The 16411-nt window shown below is 36.4% G+C and overlaps 2 protein-coding genes across 2 annotated transcripts in view; one reads left to right on the top strand and one right to left on the bottom strand.

Annotated features, from left to right (window-relative positions):
• The first annotated feature begins 1857 nt into the window (after positions 1 to 1857).
• LOC105283452 overlaps positions 1858 to 16411 on the top strand; it is a 42180-nt gene continuing 27626 nt past the window's right edge. The window contains exon 1 of the mRNA XM_011346220.2: positions 1858 to 2292. Within this exon, the coding sequence (XP_011344522.1) occupies positions 2226 to 2292 (67 nt within the window). The 5' untranslated portion in view covers positions 1858 to 2225. The remainder of the gene's footprint in view (positions 2293 to 16411) is intronic.
• LOC105283450 lies at positions 5411 to 12561 on the bottom strand. The gene is made up of 2 exons (XM_011346217.3): positions 11653 to 12561; positions 5411 to 11148 (listed from the first exon to the last, which is right to left on the bottom strand). Exons 1-2 carry the CDS (start codon positions 11717 to 11719, stop codon positions 9614 to 9616), a joined length of 1602 nt encoding a protein of 533 aa, XP_011344519.2. The 5' UTR covers positions 11720 to 12561; the 3' UTR covers positions 5411 to 9613.

Genomic DNA, 16411 nt, shown 5'->3' on the forward strand with positions numbered 1-16411 from the left:
AGCGCCGATTTAACGCTTAATTAGCGGTATGTTCTTTAGCAAAAAGTAGCGATCCTCATTATTTCATCAAAGTTATAAATGCAATCTTATGATAATAATAAATTTCTTGGAAATTCTTTGGACTATAATGGATTATAATAAACGATATTACAAAACATAAATCATGAAAAGTAAAAATTACAGGAAAAGAATATTAAAATAATATTAAAAGAATATAACGCTAAATAATGCTGTTCATGAACGTTCTCTCCTTCAATCCTGCATCGATACTTGCGAGATTTCATTGCGCGACCGTATCGACGCCTGATTACGAAATACCCAGCCGGACACTTTCACCCAAGGCCCAATAATGGCTAACAGAAGAACGGATATACGAGTGAACACGAGTTCTCACGAAGTGCCACGAAGATTGTAAGGCTTCCCCGTAAGGCCCGCGGGACAGACATCCGCTTGTCTGGGCCTTGTCGCGCTCTGAAGATATCTCGGGACTCAGGCATAGCTAAATTTACATTTGTCTCTTTCCTCGTCGACAATCACTACGGCAATGTCGACGTTGTTAACTCACGTTGTAGGGCCTTGTAGCAAGGGGACAACTCAGGGAAGCTAGATGTAGTTAGACTTCACCAAATTGTCAATTAAACGCAAAGATAAAAATCACATAATTTCTTCAGAAGATTTCTTCATGGGATTTATTACTATTTATTTTTTTAAATTATCGATCGATATTTTAATTCGTTGCGATCGACGAATATCTTTGCGTTATTAATGTCAGCTTTGAGTATTTATGGCACCGGTCGTCACGTCCTGAGTATATGAATAAAGTAAGCGGAATACATTTACATACGCCGCTTTAGGCAGTGACTCACGGTGCATCCATGTAAGGCCCAGAGCGAGAAGTGCTGTTGGCCCTCTCGCACGCCCACGTTAAAATATCGACCGTCCGTTCTTTCAACAAGACAAAAAGAAGTACATGTTTGTAAAAGGTTCGTTCGCCAGGTCGACTCTTGACTCATCTCGTCGCCCCTCTGTAAGGCCCAAAATGTTGCGCTTGGGATTCGGTATTATCGATCGCGTGAGCAGCCGCAGGATGAAGGAGCTGCCTTCATCTAGAGGATTCCTCGATGAATCTTCTATCGGCCTATAAATCAATTAGCACGAGACTTGTTGTATCTTCTCGCAATTATTCCGGCCCGCAAGCTCATTCCAGTTACCAGATAAGTACGCGTTGTACATAGACATATACTCACATACGCGTTCACGCGATCCAACCATTGCAATTGGTTTGCGGCGGTTGCCACTTTCTCATCCGTGTGTCTTTTGTTTCTCAGATGACAGTGGCGTCGTGCGGACACCATGAGCTCCTTACAATGATGTGGAGCTAACTGTTAACTTATTGTTCAATTTAATTATTAATTTAAAATATAACTATCTTTGAAGAAATAATTTTTGTAACTATGTACGAACAACGGTGTAATTTACGATTAAAACATAATATAAATTTTATTTCTTTTTGTTACGAATAAAAAGGAATATATATAAAAAAATTAGAGAAACACCTCGTAAATATTTATGAAAAATATTGTCAAAAATTATTATACATAATATTTATTAATTTCTTTATTTGTTATTCACGTCTCATTAGGATCGAAATACTGATGTGATCTATGAAATCACAAATCAGATGAAAAATTGATATTTCATAATCCGGTTTAAAATTGCTGATTCGAAATAAGTCGAAAATGTTCTTAGTCTTCTTATTCTGATGTCTGATCCGAGTCTACGCCAATGGTCGATGTTGCAGTGTTGAGTCCGCTGGCGGTTCAAACTCTCCCGCCACTCGCTGGGCCCGTCAGTGTCTCTCGCGTGCTCGAACGGGGAATATCGTTCGCGCGTTTCCAACAAGGCCCAAGACTCGGGACGGTCCTCGGGACTTTCCATCGAACTCTTACTTGCGAAAAACGTAAAATTCCACTTTTGCGGTTTCTCTCGAACGCGCGGACGGACAGTGAGGGGCGAGAGAGAGAGAGTTCCTGCGTTAAAGTCGAGCGCGTTCGGCTAAATGAGAGTCCCTCGCGGATAATAGGAAGACACGTCTCTCCTCTTTCCCGTTTTACCTTCCGTCCTTCCTTTCCTCTTTTCTTTTTTCCTCCTGCATCTATCTGTCCTCGACCGCGGATCGCGAGTGCACAATCCGCGGGCGTTTCGTAATTACCCGGGGAACGGACATGGCCGACCGTTTCTGGAGACTGGCCCTGTGCTGGATATGCATCGTCGAGTTTGCACGCGCCAACGGTAAGCAATATGTCTAAGCTTGCTGTTTGCGGTAGCTATTTTCGACTGTGTCGTTTTCTTTAGAGTAATAACGAGAGTTCCGGAGAAAGTATACGGGTGAAGTACGCTTCAGAGAAGTCGATAGACTTCTGCGGTTTGGATTTCGCGTCAAGTGTGCTGTACACCTCGACGACAACTCTGCGCACAAGGTGTTATGATGTGTCTTTTACGCGAGGATGATCAATTTTCTCGAGACTAATTCGGACAATAAGTTTCAGTCGATTCGTTCAAAAATTACTAACAGTATTTTAGTACAATAATAACAGTATTTAAATAGATTTAATTTAATTTAATAATAATTTTAATAGATAATATTACCAGAGTGTTGTTAAATCCTGCCAACAAAATGAAAGACCGCCACAGATTTGGACTGATCCAATAGATGATTTTCTCAGATTCACTTTACATGATGATATATTTCGTTGATACCATCTATCTACGCTCAAATGTAGTATCAGTGGCGATAAACGACTAATAGAAAAGAAGCATCTGTAAGACAATCTGCGTAATCCAAGCAATACTCCGTTGTTCCCAAGCCAATTACGTTGATCGCGGTTGACACGGTAGGATAATAGGCTGTATATAATGCAGCTGTCACAGAATGCATCGTAAAGTTTTGAAGTACCAGAGGAGCGTGCGGGCGCGAACACGCCTAAGTAGGATGTCCTAGATCGTGATGCCTGAGGAATATCATGAGGATCATAGTCACCCGAAGCCACCAGTCAAGGTTGAGACGTTCCCTCATGCGTCGCGCGATGCGCTCGTTATGACTGACTTTAAGCTCGTTACTACATGTGGAGGACGTACCTTTTCCCTGCTTGCTTCACGGTCCGTCTGTTTGTGAAAATGATAGTGTCCGGCAACGATATGACAAATCACCAACCAAAACGTTGGATATAATTGCGACTGAAAAATTCTGTAATCGCGTGATCTCAAGCGCCAAGCTTCAAATATCATGCTTGTAAGAATGATAGTAACCGGTAACGGTGAAGCAAACGGTAAAGCAACGAAAACGCACGTAGGATACCATCGTTTCGTGATTGAGAATTTACCTTGGCAAGCACCAAATCGGAAATCGATGTTAAGTTCTAGACGTTGTATTAAACGTTGTATTTTTACAAATGTTAGGTCATTAACTAAATAATCCGCGTCTAAATGCGATATAACTCAATGTAACGATGTTTTGGAGAATTTATTTTTTGTTTTTTTAAAGATTATCCTACTATAAAATTAATATACGACAAGCTATGCTAAGTATGTGTTTAGTTTGATTCATCGCCATCCAGACGTGACTTGAATTATTTAATTAATGATCTAATATCTGTAAAAATGATGGCATTTAACAATGACGCGACGAATCATTTATAAAAATGTACGTCGAATACAATCATTGATGACTCTAACAATGAACTGCTTTTAACATGACGAGCACTCAAGCCCACGTCCGAAAAGTTGCAAATATTCCTCGGCGCACGCACACAGAATGAAATTTACCAATACGTTCGCGTGCGGATCACGTTTCGCAAGTGCAAATTTCTCGCGTATATGTCACGCAATATTACCAGATATGCGGAATACCGTCTTATCTAATTGTAAAAGAGAGGTTTCTCTCGGAAGTGAAACCCACGCGAGCTGCGCGAACAATGCGCGCGCTCGCATGGCGTCATCCTTGGTGCAACCTGTAATTAAAAAGAATAACCGCAGTCAGCGAGTGAAACTTATAATCGTGCGACACTCGTGGTATATAAACGCTAATTATCCGTTAAGACTGCCGCAGCTTAAAACAAATAAGGAAACGGAACGACAAAACGTCGAAACGAACCGGATTATCAAAATCCGAACGAAGTTAATTATATTTTACTAGATGCAATTTTGTGGTATCCGGAGCGATCCATTTGCAAGTCCAATCGCCTTGGGAATCGAGGCTGCTCCAATTGTTCCCTTCGTGTTGACGTGCAATTAATTAACTTTAATAACAGCCAGTTATACGTTGAATAAATTGCATGGTTTCGCAAATATGAAATTAATACGATTGCACGTAAAATTGCATGCGAAAAAAATTACGCTAATGGTTCCCTTTTTGTTTCTCACGCGATAATTCGTACACGTTTTATCGTACGTAAGATCGCCACATATGCGACGAAACGTGCATAATCACGCCAATGACTCATGCTATAATTCTATCGAGATTTCATCACAGCGTCGCGCTATATTTGATTCGTAGAAAGTTGCCGTGCGTAAATTAAGGTGACTGATGAAAAAAATAAGAAATTAACACATTAATATTTCGCAAAATAACTATTATGTCACACTATTTTTTCTTTTGTAACGTTAACAAATTCCAGGATTAATTATTTTTAATTATATTGATTATTATATTGATTTTTAATAAATAAATAAAAAATAGTTTGACAATAATATTTATATTAAAATATAGTTTGACGTTTAAAAAAACAGATGTCATTTTCAGTTACGTGAACGTGTTATAATCTGTATGCTGCGAGTTTTTTTCGCCAATCGACAATCGACAACCAACAATGATAAATTTCCTCATTCATATTGGGTGGAGATATGAAGAATAGCCAATATGAATTTTTATTCGCGAGTCGTTGAAATTGTTCATCAAGTATAATGTAATAGGCATTATTAGGTTGGCTTGCGATGACGAGTAACATGGAGAGAGAATGAGAGAGGAATAGGATTCTACGAGAATCGTAGAAAGAAAGAGAAGGTGAGCAGGAATGCAATTTTCCGTGTTTGTGATTACACGCGTATATTCCCGCCTACCCCTCGTTTTCTGCTAGAATCCGCGCTTACCCGGAGCGATCTTAACTGACCCTTCTCGGGAATTAAAGGGGCATCCGTGAACAATATGAGGTAGCTCTCTCAGCAATGTGCTCGTAACGGGAAAGACGCGGGGCGAACGATCGAAAATTAAACGTTTGCCAATGTGTAATCGGAGATTTCTTCCTTTCGGAGCATATCTGTGGTATGGTGAATAATAATTGATGTGACAAAAAAAATCTTTATAGTCCAATGTTTTAATAATAACTATAACATGAAGATTCAATATTAGATATTTCTTTTTTTTACTTTAATAATCTTTATAACAATGGTTATAGGTAATTTAAAATGATTTTGATCTTTTTCTTTGATGTATGATTTCAAAGCATTAAGATATGTTTCTTCTTTATTTAATAAAGTTTTCACAGAACTGTTTTTTAATAATCACGTAAAATTTTAAAATTCACATAAAACTTTTAATTAACGGATATTTAATTTATGTTCAAAATAATATGTTTGGAACCAAAAATAAAAGCCTTTACATCCTGCTTAATAACATGCTTAATACAACTGGCAGTGAACATATTCAAACATGATTTGATAGACATTTCTAAACTGTACATAAAAATGAAAAAACAATTATCACCGAAAATCATCATTCTTACACGGAGTACTGAAGCGTCTCGATCCGTTCATGCGGCAAATGTGCGTGCACGTACGCATGTGTGCTTGTGTGAATGGGAGGGCCACGAGGAAAGAGAAGGTGAAATTCGATCTAAGTAGCTCACCGTTGTTACGGTCTACTCTATCCTCTTATTTTATCGCTGTCATGGCTATTATCGCGCTTAATTACTTGACCACAAATGTGAATCGCAAGTATTCCGCTCTGCGGACGGACGAGCTATTCTCTTGCTCTTTTCCGCGTGTGTGGTCGCCACGGTCGAAGCGGAGCACGATGGTGGATCTTTAAAAAATCGGCAATGGGAGGAGAGAAAACGGAGTCATGCAGAAAATTGAGGCGCGGCTCCGGAACATTAAGATGAAACATCTGTCCGCGTTCGTGCATGTTCCAGGATAATGAGATTTTTCGCGGTTTCGATACCATTCGCTTCCTAGCGCGTTTTTGCGCGTCGGCCGTTGTCCGTGGAATTCTTATCCGTGAACGGGCCATGAAGTTGATTTATTTATTATTATCGGCAGACCGCGCAATGGATATCCTGGAAACCGCACGGAGCTCTATCAGAAAGACACTCGCATCGAGGGGAAAAGGAGTAGGGCAAAACAGTTCCATCAGTTCGTCCCTGCTTTCCGCTCTGATCGCGCTCAAACACATGGCCAGGAATGAGGAATAACGAGAGCGATGCGAAGGATCGGACAGTTGCGTAGCCAGGAAGCTGTAAGCCCTCCGTTAAAGTGCCGAGACCCGTTGCGTCTCAAGTGTCTCTTTCAATGTGAAGAGAAAATGAAAAACACTAAACACTTGAACGTTGCACGAAGACCACGCTTTAACACAGTGCAGCTATCAATTGTAATTTTGTGTTGAATTATTATACAAAAAGCATATTGCTTGAAAAAGTGAGGAATCTCTGTAACAGAAGGCTCCATCGATAGAAAGATCTCATTCTTCTGTTAGTTTAAATCACCCTTTATTTGCATCGTGGAAAAAATAGTAGTACGATTATCTCTACGCCCTTCGCGTAAAAGTTAGATCGTAGTTGTCTGCTTCGTAGAAAAAAATATTTTTATAAATAATAGAAAGTTGCAGGCATTTAAGCTCCACTGGCATTTAAGTAGCTTATATGCTATGCACACATGTACACAGATATACATGAGAAAGTGAATCACAAGCGGAAATGTTCGATCAGCACCAGTCCTCTCACTGATGATTTTTCTAGCGCATCTCTGAAGAATATCCAGTTCAGGTCATGCGATATTCAGATTCAGATCCACTCAGATCAATTCCATACCTATATGGAGAGTTTAATCAATTACATACATATATGGTTTTATACAATGCAGACTATGTTGCTCATTTCATTCGATTACTCATCCAATTATTCATTTCCGGGAGCGCAAATGTGGATAAAGATATAGCATGGCGCCGTAGAATTACGGCACTGTGTGAGGGATGAGGGTGTGAGGTATGGAGAATGCGCGCGACTCTGGAATGGGAAACAGAAGTGGGAGTGAGAGTGGGAGTGAGGAATCGGTTGGGAGAGGCCAACCGGAAAACCGGTTGCCAATCTGCACAGACGCGCTGGACAGCGCTCGCCAGGGAGAGCATCGAGAAAAGGCCAAAAAAGCAGAGCTCCGGTTTCCAGTAAAGCGACCGGACTTTTCCCGACTCTGCGAAGGTCCGACGCGGACCTTCGAATCGGTTTGCGACTACCATCCATGTCGATCGGCGAAAATCGAACATTATCGAACTTGAACCTTTTCTCCGAGCTTTCGGTCTGGGCATTTCTGCAGTATTCTAAACTTTATCTATTAATTTTATTACTACTTTTATACTTTCGTTTTGTTACTACTATTTGATTAAAAAACGCACGTTTCTCGCAAAAACAAAAATTATAGTAAACGACAAAAGTAATAGTAAAAAATTATATCAACAGATAAATATTTAGAACATTGCAAAAATAATAAAGGAAAAGTAATTTGTTTTAGTATTGCTTGATTTATTTTGAAGATTCAAGCTACTGCAATATATTCAGCCGTAGTTTAGCGTCATTATCAATGCCTGAAAGTACACTTAATTTCTATTGTAGTTGAATTTACGTATTACCCGAAACATGTCATTAAAATCAAAATTAAAATTAAACGCGCATACGAATGGCACAAAGTCATTCATACAATAGAGAAAACTTTCTCTTTCTCTCTTCCAAAATTTGAATTATATTATTTTGATTCTTTAAATAAATTACGAATTTTGAAAGAAAGAGCAAGAATAATTTCTTACACCTTACAAGATGAACAATTTGTAACAAGATGTTTAATACACACGTCAATCTTCCAGATTGATGTATGCGAATAAATTTACATGAAATTAATAAAAGAGAGCAATCGGAACAGATAAGTAAGGAGTAATTGCTCGCCAAAGGGATGCGAGCCTGATCTGTGTTAAAGTGTCATTAATCAAGCGCACGAATCAAAGTCTCGAGATGTCTATCCCGAGATCGATCGCCGCGCTGATATACACCAGATAATCGACACTGCATTGCCGTGCGTGCTTGACGTAACGGCTGTACTTTTTTCCGTCAATCCATCCAGACACGCTATCGGCAAGGATCTTTTTCCCCAGCCGACTGGCTAGAACTCGGTGCTTCGTTTCCTCGGCATTCAGTGTATTTCCTTCTCGGCACCTCTCGTCACACCTTTCAACGTCCTTTCGCCCGACGACCCCAATTTCGTCAGCTATTCGAGAGTCGACCAAACGCTTCCCGTATAATTATTTATACATGAAGGATAATCGTACGCATTTCGTGCTATAAACGCTGGGATGTCAAAAACGAAGCGGTCAGAAGTCAATGTGGCATATCGTATGCGCCTGAAGTGGCAACGACAGTAAACGTTCAATTTCTCGTAAGTCACAAATTAAACGGCGTCTTGAACAGTTATTCCGGTCGTGGCTCCTTGGAGAAGAACGTGGATGGATCGTGAACTCTGACATGACATTTTTGCGATGACTTTATGAATGGCGACCCAACCCAACAGATGGAGACGAACCGTTCGTCGCGCGTTTAATGATTGTCTTTATGTATTTCAATCTTCTATAAACTCGTCATTTTTCCGTGATTCGTTCCTTCGATCTAGGAATTCCTCTTCAGTATAATACCCTTTTTAGTGAATTCATTTACTGTCAACTGCGTTAAAGAATTTTATCAAGCAGGATATATAAGGGCGCCCCTGTAGTATATTTGAAACTTGATATTTTAAATTTGTATTATATATTTTTCAACCAAAAATATACGCACATATACATTATTACACCTATACATATACATATATTATACATATAAATTGTACTGCTCAATATACAATATGTCATATAATATCATGCATGGTATATTATATACTATGTTCTATAAATCATGTATTAGAAAATTATATTTCTGCACATGTTCGTCAAAATAGAAAGCAATAGAATTTCTGATTCCAATTATTTCTTTGGCTATAATAATAAATTTTTCTTTGACTATAATAAACATTGATACATTTCATGTTTTTAAAAATAGATCATGTCCCATGTTAAACTTTCTTTTCTGAATGGTTCGAACCGAGGTTCGAATATAACATGCGACTGTTCCAAGTACACTTTATAACACATTCTATATTACTTCATATACTTTCACATAGTCATGCACTTCCGTTTTATATGTCCATAAAGTTGTCCAGTGATCTCTAAGAAATTCTTCTTTAGTTATAATAATAATAATAATAATAATAATATAATAACAATTGATACACAAACGAAGTTTTGAGGAATGGATCGTATCCTATATTATTCTTTTTTTCCGAGTAGTACTAACTTATCCAACATTTCTACATACATTTTAATATATTCTACACTATTTTTCACATATGTACGCACTTCTGTGTCTATGTCCTCAAATCGTTTTTCAGTGACTTCTGCATCCTTTAATACCATGTCTAAAACAATGCCATAAATACGTATCAGTTCAAAATTATACTGTATAAAAAACATAGTATAACTATTTAACTGTTCAGATGTGATCAAATTTTTCATGTCCGTTAAAATTCTTATTCGCTGTTTATAATGTTGCAGCTGTGTGTCTTTGTCTGCCACAAAGTAAGCCGTTAAATATTTCCCTGCGTCGATTTCATTTGATGATATTATTACAAACTGACTTTCATAGTCTTTTGCAACAAAATAGTTTTTAGCCATATTATAATATTTCACGCAATAGTCGTAAATCGTTAAAGCATCATCGAGCTTTGATATATGAACGGGAATCGCACTGACAATATCTTTTACATGTTCCTCCAAGTTCGTGAATAATAATGTCGTAGATGACACGGACCCAATAGAAGGCTTTGATTTCGATTTATTTGCCCTACGACCCTTGACGTATTTACTATACGAGAAATTATATTTCGAAAAAAACAAAAGATTTTTATAATAAAGGCCCCATACTGTAAGATAATGCCCCTCCAAAAGAAGAAAATCACCAAAAGACATTATAGCAGAAAAATATTTACATGTATAATCTTCATATGCATCTAAGATATACTTTATAGCAGCGAGATAATTTAAAGCATCTGGGAAGCGGAAGTGTCGTGTGAAATAGTTCGAAAAGTCAATTGTCGCATAAGCCCACGCACATGCTTCTATTGGACTCGTTAACGCATCTGACCACTGATTCATGAAAAAATTATGTATAGGTTTTACAAGAGTTTCTGGATCCCACTTGTCGCGCTCACACTCCTTGATGTGGGGTAAAAGTTCCGAATATAACATTACCAAAGATAACATTGTATTTGAGCGCAATTCTTCAATATCAAGACTAACCGAGAGGCGTGAAACGATAGGCGCTGGAAATTCACTTCCCTGGCTTGTGTATTCGAGATAGAAACCGATCGCTTTATGTGAGAATGAACAACTTTTTTCTGCTACATTGAGTTGACGGAAAACATGTTCCAGTTGCACAACCGCTCTCATAATAAGCAAAATAGCTCTAGGGTCCATTTCTTTTCCACTTAATAATTCTAAACATTTCTTCAAATGACTTCGAGCCACCACTAATTTATTTTTTGATGTCACGTCCTTGTACACAATACCCATGTTACAGTAAGATGTTGCAAGTCTTATAATATCGTTGAAGCTTGTCTCTGTTGAGTCGGTTTTACCTTTTACCTTCTTAAATAAAACACTTAATTTCTCTTCTATTATAGTCACCGAACTGTTTGTCACTTCACGAAGTTTTTTTTTCTGCGCAATCACTTCATGTGATGCTACTAACACTTCCTGGAATGTATCAGTAATGTCGATACCCTGCATATCCAAAGGTTTCGCATCTGCAACATTAAAGTATTCTTTTATTGATGCTGTAAGTTTATTTGTAACACATTCGCTACTTTGATGATTACATCATCGGTGACCGTCAGTAAACTTGTCGCTTACACCATGTAGGTCACTTCTACTTGTCATACAATACATGTGTTAAAGCACAATACATGTGTTAAAGCAATAGTATATATTTTCCCTTGTTTATTAAAGTGGATTTTTAGACAAGCATGGCATTGTCCACAAGTTCGTAAATAATATTATAACATGCAGTTACTTATATTTGTGAGATAAAGACTGCTGAATAATAAGAGGAAACCATAACGCAAAAAATGTATTTCTAAACCACTTAATGGTTTTATTTATTAAGATTTCCGAATAATTATATGGATATATGTATATTACGGTTAATCTTATATTAATCCAGTTTGTGTGAATGGAAAATCTAATACGCCAGTGACATCTAATACGCGAGTGGCAGTGGATGTATTAGATACGCAAGTTTTATATATTACCAGGATTTCCAGAATTTCGTAATTCTGACGCCAGGTTCTGTCTACAATTCTCCATGTATTTATACATTTTTGCTCCTTTTAGGTAAGAATAGCTCCTCGTATCAGGTCGCCAATTGCCTTTTCGTATGGTGTGTTATTAATTTTTTAGCGTGAAGAAATAGCAAACGGAGAATTCTAGTATATAAACTTCGATGTCAATCGTTTCGATGAGGCCAAATACAATTAAGCACGGTTCAGGTCTGCTTTTCCTACACTCCTTACGTTTCGCTTGTCTAACATGTAATGAAAACTTGTTTTCGGCGAACTATAGGAATTTCTGTAAACATAAACACAGGTATGTGTCGTTGTTCATTGTCATTAGCTTGGACGATGTTTTACTTTGAAAGGCTTCTGTATTATTATTGTTTTAGACCATTAATGATTTGAAGAAATTAGTCTGCAGCAAAATATACAATATTACTTTATATAATACTTTTTGTGTTGTAGTTTCTAATACAAAAACATGTTATAAATCGAAATTGAAAATTTAATAACTTCACAATTGAAATACATTTAGATAGTAATTCAAGCTCGCCTTTGATATATTTTGTTGCGACTATTTATATATTTATAAGTGAGATGTAATAACATATAACGATATCACATATTTTAGTCTAATGTTTATGAAATAATTTTAATATAAAAATGGAGAAAATTAAAGTAACAAGGTATAAAAAAGATTAACATCAAAATTATATTATAATTACCGTATATCAATTAACACACCAAATATACATACATATTCTTAGTACACGCACGATCGATGCAACTATATGTAACGTATATTCATATTGAATTGAATGCTATTGAAAATCCTGTAAAATCGGAAATGAAAAAGTTCTAGCCCGTAGAAATTTTTTCTTTTCCGAAAAGTTCTGAATTGTTGAAATCATTATTTTTTATATTGCCTAGAGTTCTCTACTATTGAAAATACCGTAAATTCAGAAATGAAAAAGTTCTAGCCGTTAGAAATGTTTTCTTTTCCGAGAAGTTCTGAGTTGTTGAAATCATTATTTTTTATATTGCCTAGAGTTCTCTGATATTGAAAATACCGTAAATTCAGAAATAAAAAAGTTCTAGCAGTTAGAAATGTTTTCTTTTCCGAGAAGTTCTGAGTTGTTGAAATCATTATTTTTTATATTGCCTAGAGTTCTCTGCTATTGAAAATACTCGAAATCCAGAAATGAAAAAGTTCTAGCCCGTGAAATTTTTTCTGTTTTATTTAACACATACATATACATGCATTAGAACAAATTTTAATTTAAATCTTGTTTATATAAAATTCTAACACAATATATTTAACACAGCATTTAAATACATTAAATAAATTAATATAATTAATATAATTAATAGAACGCAACGCGTAAATTGTCTTTCACTGATACTAGCGCAAAATGTTAAGCAACACTTTGATAATACTGAAGAATTTAATATTTATGGTGAAAAATGGCGAGTATTGTTACATGTGTACATTTTCAGGTCTTTCTCGAAAGACATGGCAAGTCATAGTTCTGCAAAACATCGTACTTTCACGTCGATATGTTTCGGGAGCATGACCTTTTCTCCCGGGAGTTCCTACATTTATAGTTGACGCGTATGTGTGCGTGGGGTCCAGCCAAATATGGCCGATACCGGTCGAACCACTCGAGCATACGCGTGTCACCCGGTACATGCGTAGCACATTACGGATACATATCGTGCGTGCATACTACATGTATGCAGAGACAAAGTCTCTGTCTTACATTGACAAAAGCATTTTTATAATTTCTACTGAAATAATCTTCCGTGCCTCTTTTTCCAATTTTCTGAACAATGTAACAAAAAAGAATTTGTTCCATTCTACTAATAAATGTGTATACTTGTGCGGACGTGATTCAAGTCTATTCAAGCACCCCCATTAAGTGTTAATGTGTGTGAGATAATTAGACTCTGCTTAATACCATTGTACGCTAATCAAATTAATATAAGGTTCCTCCCATAAAAGCGAATTCACGATAAAACCTTACGAACTTCCGCATTCTAATCGTAAAAAATCAATCTTCTTGATTATTTACGATTAATGATGGCGATATAAAACAAGCGTAAAATAAGCGGAGAGACAAGATTCAGTGAATCCGAAAATAATCCGATGTATTTCTGAGAACATAAAACGTTAATTTGTTTTCGGAAAGTCTTTTATGATATGTCGAATTATGAACACGCTTTAATCGTCTTTTTAACTTCTTGCCTTCTTTGATAATGATTGCGTTCAGGAGAAAAAAAAGCAGTTTTAGAAGCGATTAATAATTCATTAGCATTCTGAGCACGTCATTTTTAGATCTGGCAAGAATCTGAAAGTCAATAACCATAGTAAAACTCAACAATTATTTATAAAACTGTTTATTCTGTTAAATCATTGCTTCAACATTATTTCATCCCAAATATGCGTTTTATTAATTGTTCTTTTAATATCTTGCTTATTTTGGCGATGCGTTTTCATGAAAATGTTTCTATCACATGTTTACATTACGTATATCATATGTGATGCGTTGTATAAAATTTTTTTATCTTCTACTTCAATTTTCCTCTTTCTACTTTAATAATGAACTGTTTTGGCATTAACAACGTGACCTCATATTTCGTAATACTTCCTTCTCGGTACTTCTCGTCACACCTTTCAACATCCTTTCGCTCGATGACCTCAATTACATCAGCTATTCGTGAACGGTTAAACACTTCCCGTATAATTATTTATACATGAAAGATAATTATGTGCATTTTACATCATAAACCCAAGATATCAAACAAAAAACGATCAAAGATTAAAATACGAAGAAAATCTTTCCTGGAAGGTATTAACGCTGATAAAATTATCGCACACTCTGATCTGGTTAAAATATCTGTCACACGCAACAAAATTGTAAAAAAAGTATAGAGAAATTTCTTGTATGCATGTTATATTTTAATATCATAAAATTCAAAACATATTTGTACAAACAAGACACTAATTACTTGCTCTAATATATCAAGCGACGCGGTAGCGTCGCGACGCCAAGTACATAATAAAAAATAAGGTTCCGAACAATGAGAGTCACTGCATAAACATCGAGCGTTACAAAGTTCAGTGCATAGACGTCGAGCGCTACCGCATAGCTTATCTGGAATTCATTATTGTAATTAGGTTAACTGCACAATAAGTTAACTAACTTAATGAGATTTAAGTGAAATTATATGACTTTATTATTTAATAATCTCTTTACAAAGAAAACTCTCTATTAAATCAAGAAACAAATGGGAAACGAATAATAAAAAAAAATCGCGACACTAGCGCTGCACATCGGCATAAACTAAATCTTATATAGACAAAACTCAAACTAAATATAAATTTGAATGCATGCAATAACTTTGTTTAACATTCATATCATTTGACAGGTCACATAAACTTGTGATGAAAATAATTCAGGAACTACAGCCGTTATCAAAAATCTAACGGCACTTTTATTATATAATATGGGTGCAAGCTTTCGATTGCGACCAATTTGAATAAGAATGATACAGTCAGTCCTGAGATATTGTAATCGTTATGTTAAAATTGTGACGTTCCGTTTTCCATTTCCGTGGGATTTCAGACCACTCACGTACATATGTTCACACATACACATATAAAGCGATTTTGTCACTCAAGCTGCCGTTCACACATGCATGATTTAATTTATTATAAATTAAAACTGATTTTAATACTTGGATAATGTTTTATTTTAAGATAAATATATAAATTGCAAATACTATAAAAAAAATTATTAAAAAATTATTTAAAAAATTATTAAAAATTATTAAAAAATATGATACATAGGAAATGTTTTATTTCACGATAAAGACATAAATTGCAAATAATTGCAAGCAACATCATCGACGACGACGACGATGACGTTGCACCACGTCGATGACGACAACAACGATGACGACGTTGCACCACATCGACGACGACGACAACGACGACGATGACGTTGCACGACGACGACGACGACGACAACAACGACGACGACGTTGCACCACATCGACGACGACGACAACGATGACGATGACGTTGCACCATGTCAACGACGACGACGATGACGTTGATGTGGTGCAACGTCGTCGTCGTTGTTATCGTCGTCGTTGACGTGGTGCAACGTCGTCGTTGTCATCGACGTAGTGCAACGTCGTCATCGTCATCGACGTGGTGCAACGTCATCGTCGTCGTCGTTGTCGTCGTTGTTGTCGCCGTCATCGACGTGGTGTAACGTCATATTAGTTAGTGAGAAAGGGATTGACTGCAACAATACCACGAATTTCATTGCATAACGTCGAGCGCTACCACATTCATTGCATAAAATTATAAAACTCATAAAAATGATTTATGTGAAAGTAAAGCTATATTGCTATATAAGCTATATTAATAAAACTTATTACAAATTGCATCGGAACGATGTACGTGTTAGCATGCAAAATAATTGATAATAAAACATATAAAAAGAAATTATGTAATACTAATTATATGTTCAAAAGAATGTAAAACTAAAATATAGTCAAATTTTTTAAATTTACAAAAAAGAGTGAGATCCCTAAAAAACCTTTTTAAAAAAAGAAAAAATATATACGCCAAATACATAAAAACTCCCAACTTGTCAAAACTCAAAACTAAATATGAAATCAATAATTAATTAGCCAAGTATCTAGAAGCAGTTTGAGTATTTTACCC

Source organism: Ooceraea biroi, chromosome 1 (genome assembly GCF_003672135.1).
Source record: "Ooceraea biroi isolate clonal line C1 chromosome 1, Obir_v5.4, whole genome shotgun sequence".
NCBI classification, from domain to species: domain Eukaryota; kingdom Metazoa; phylum Arthropoda; class Insecta; order Hymenoptera; family Formicidae; genus Ooceraea; species Ooceraea biroi.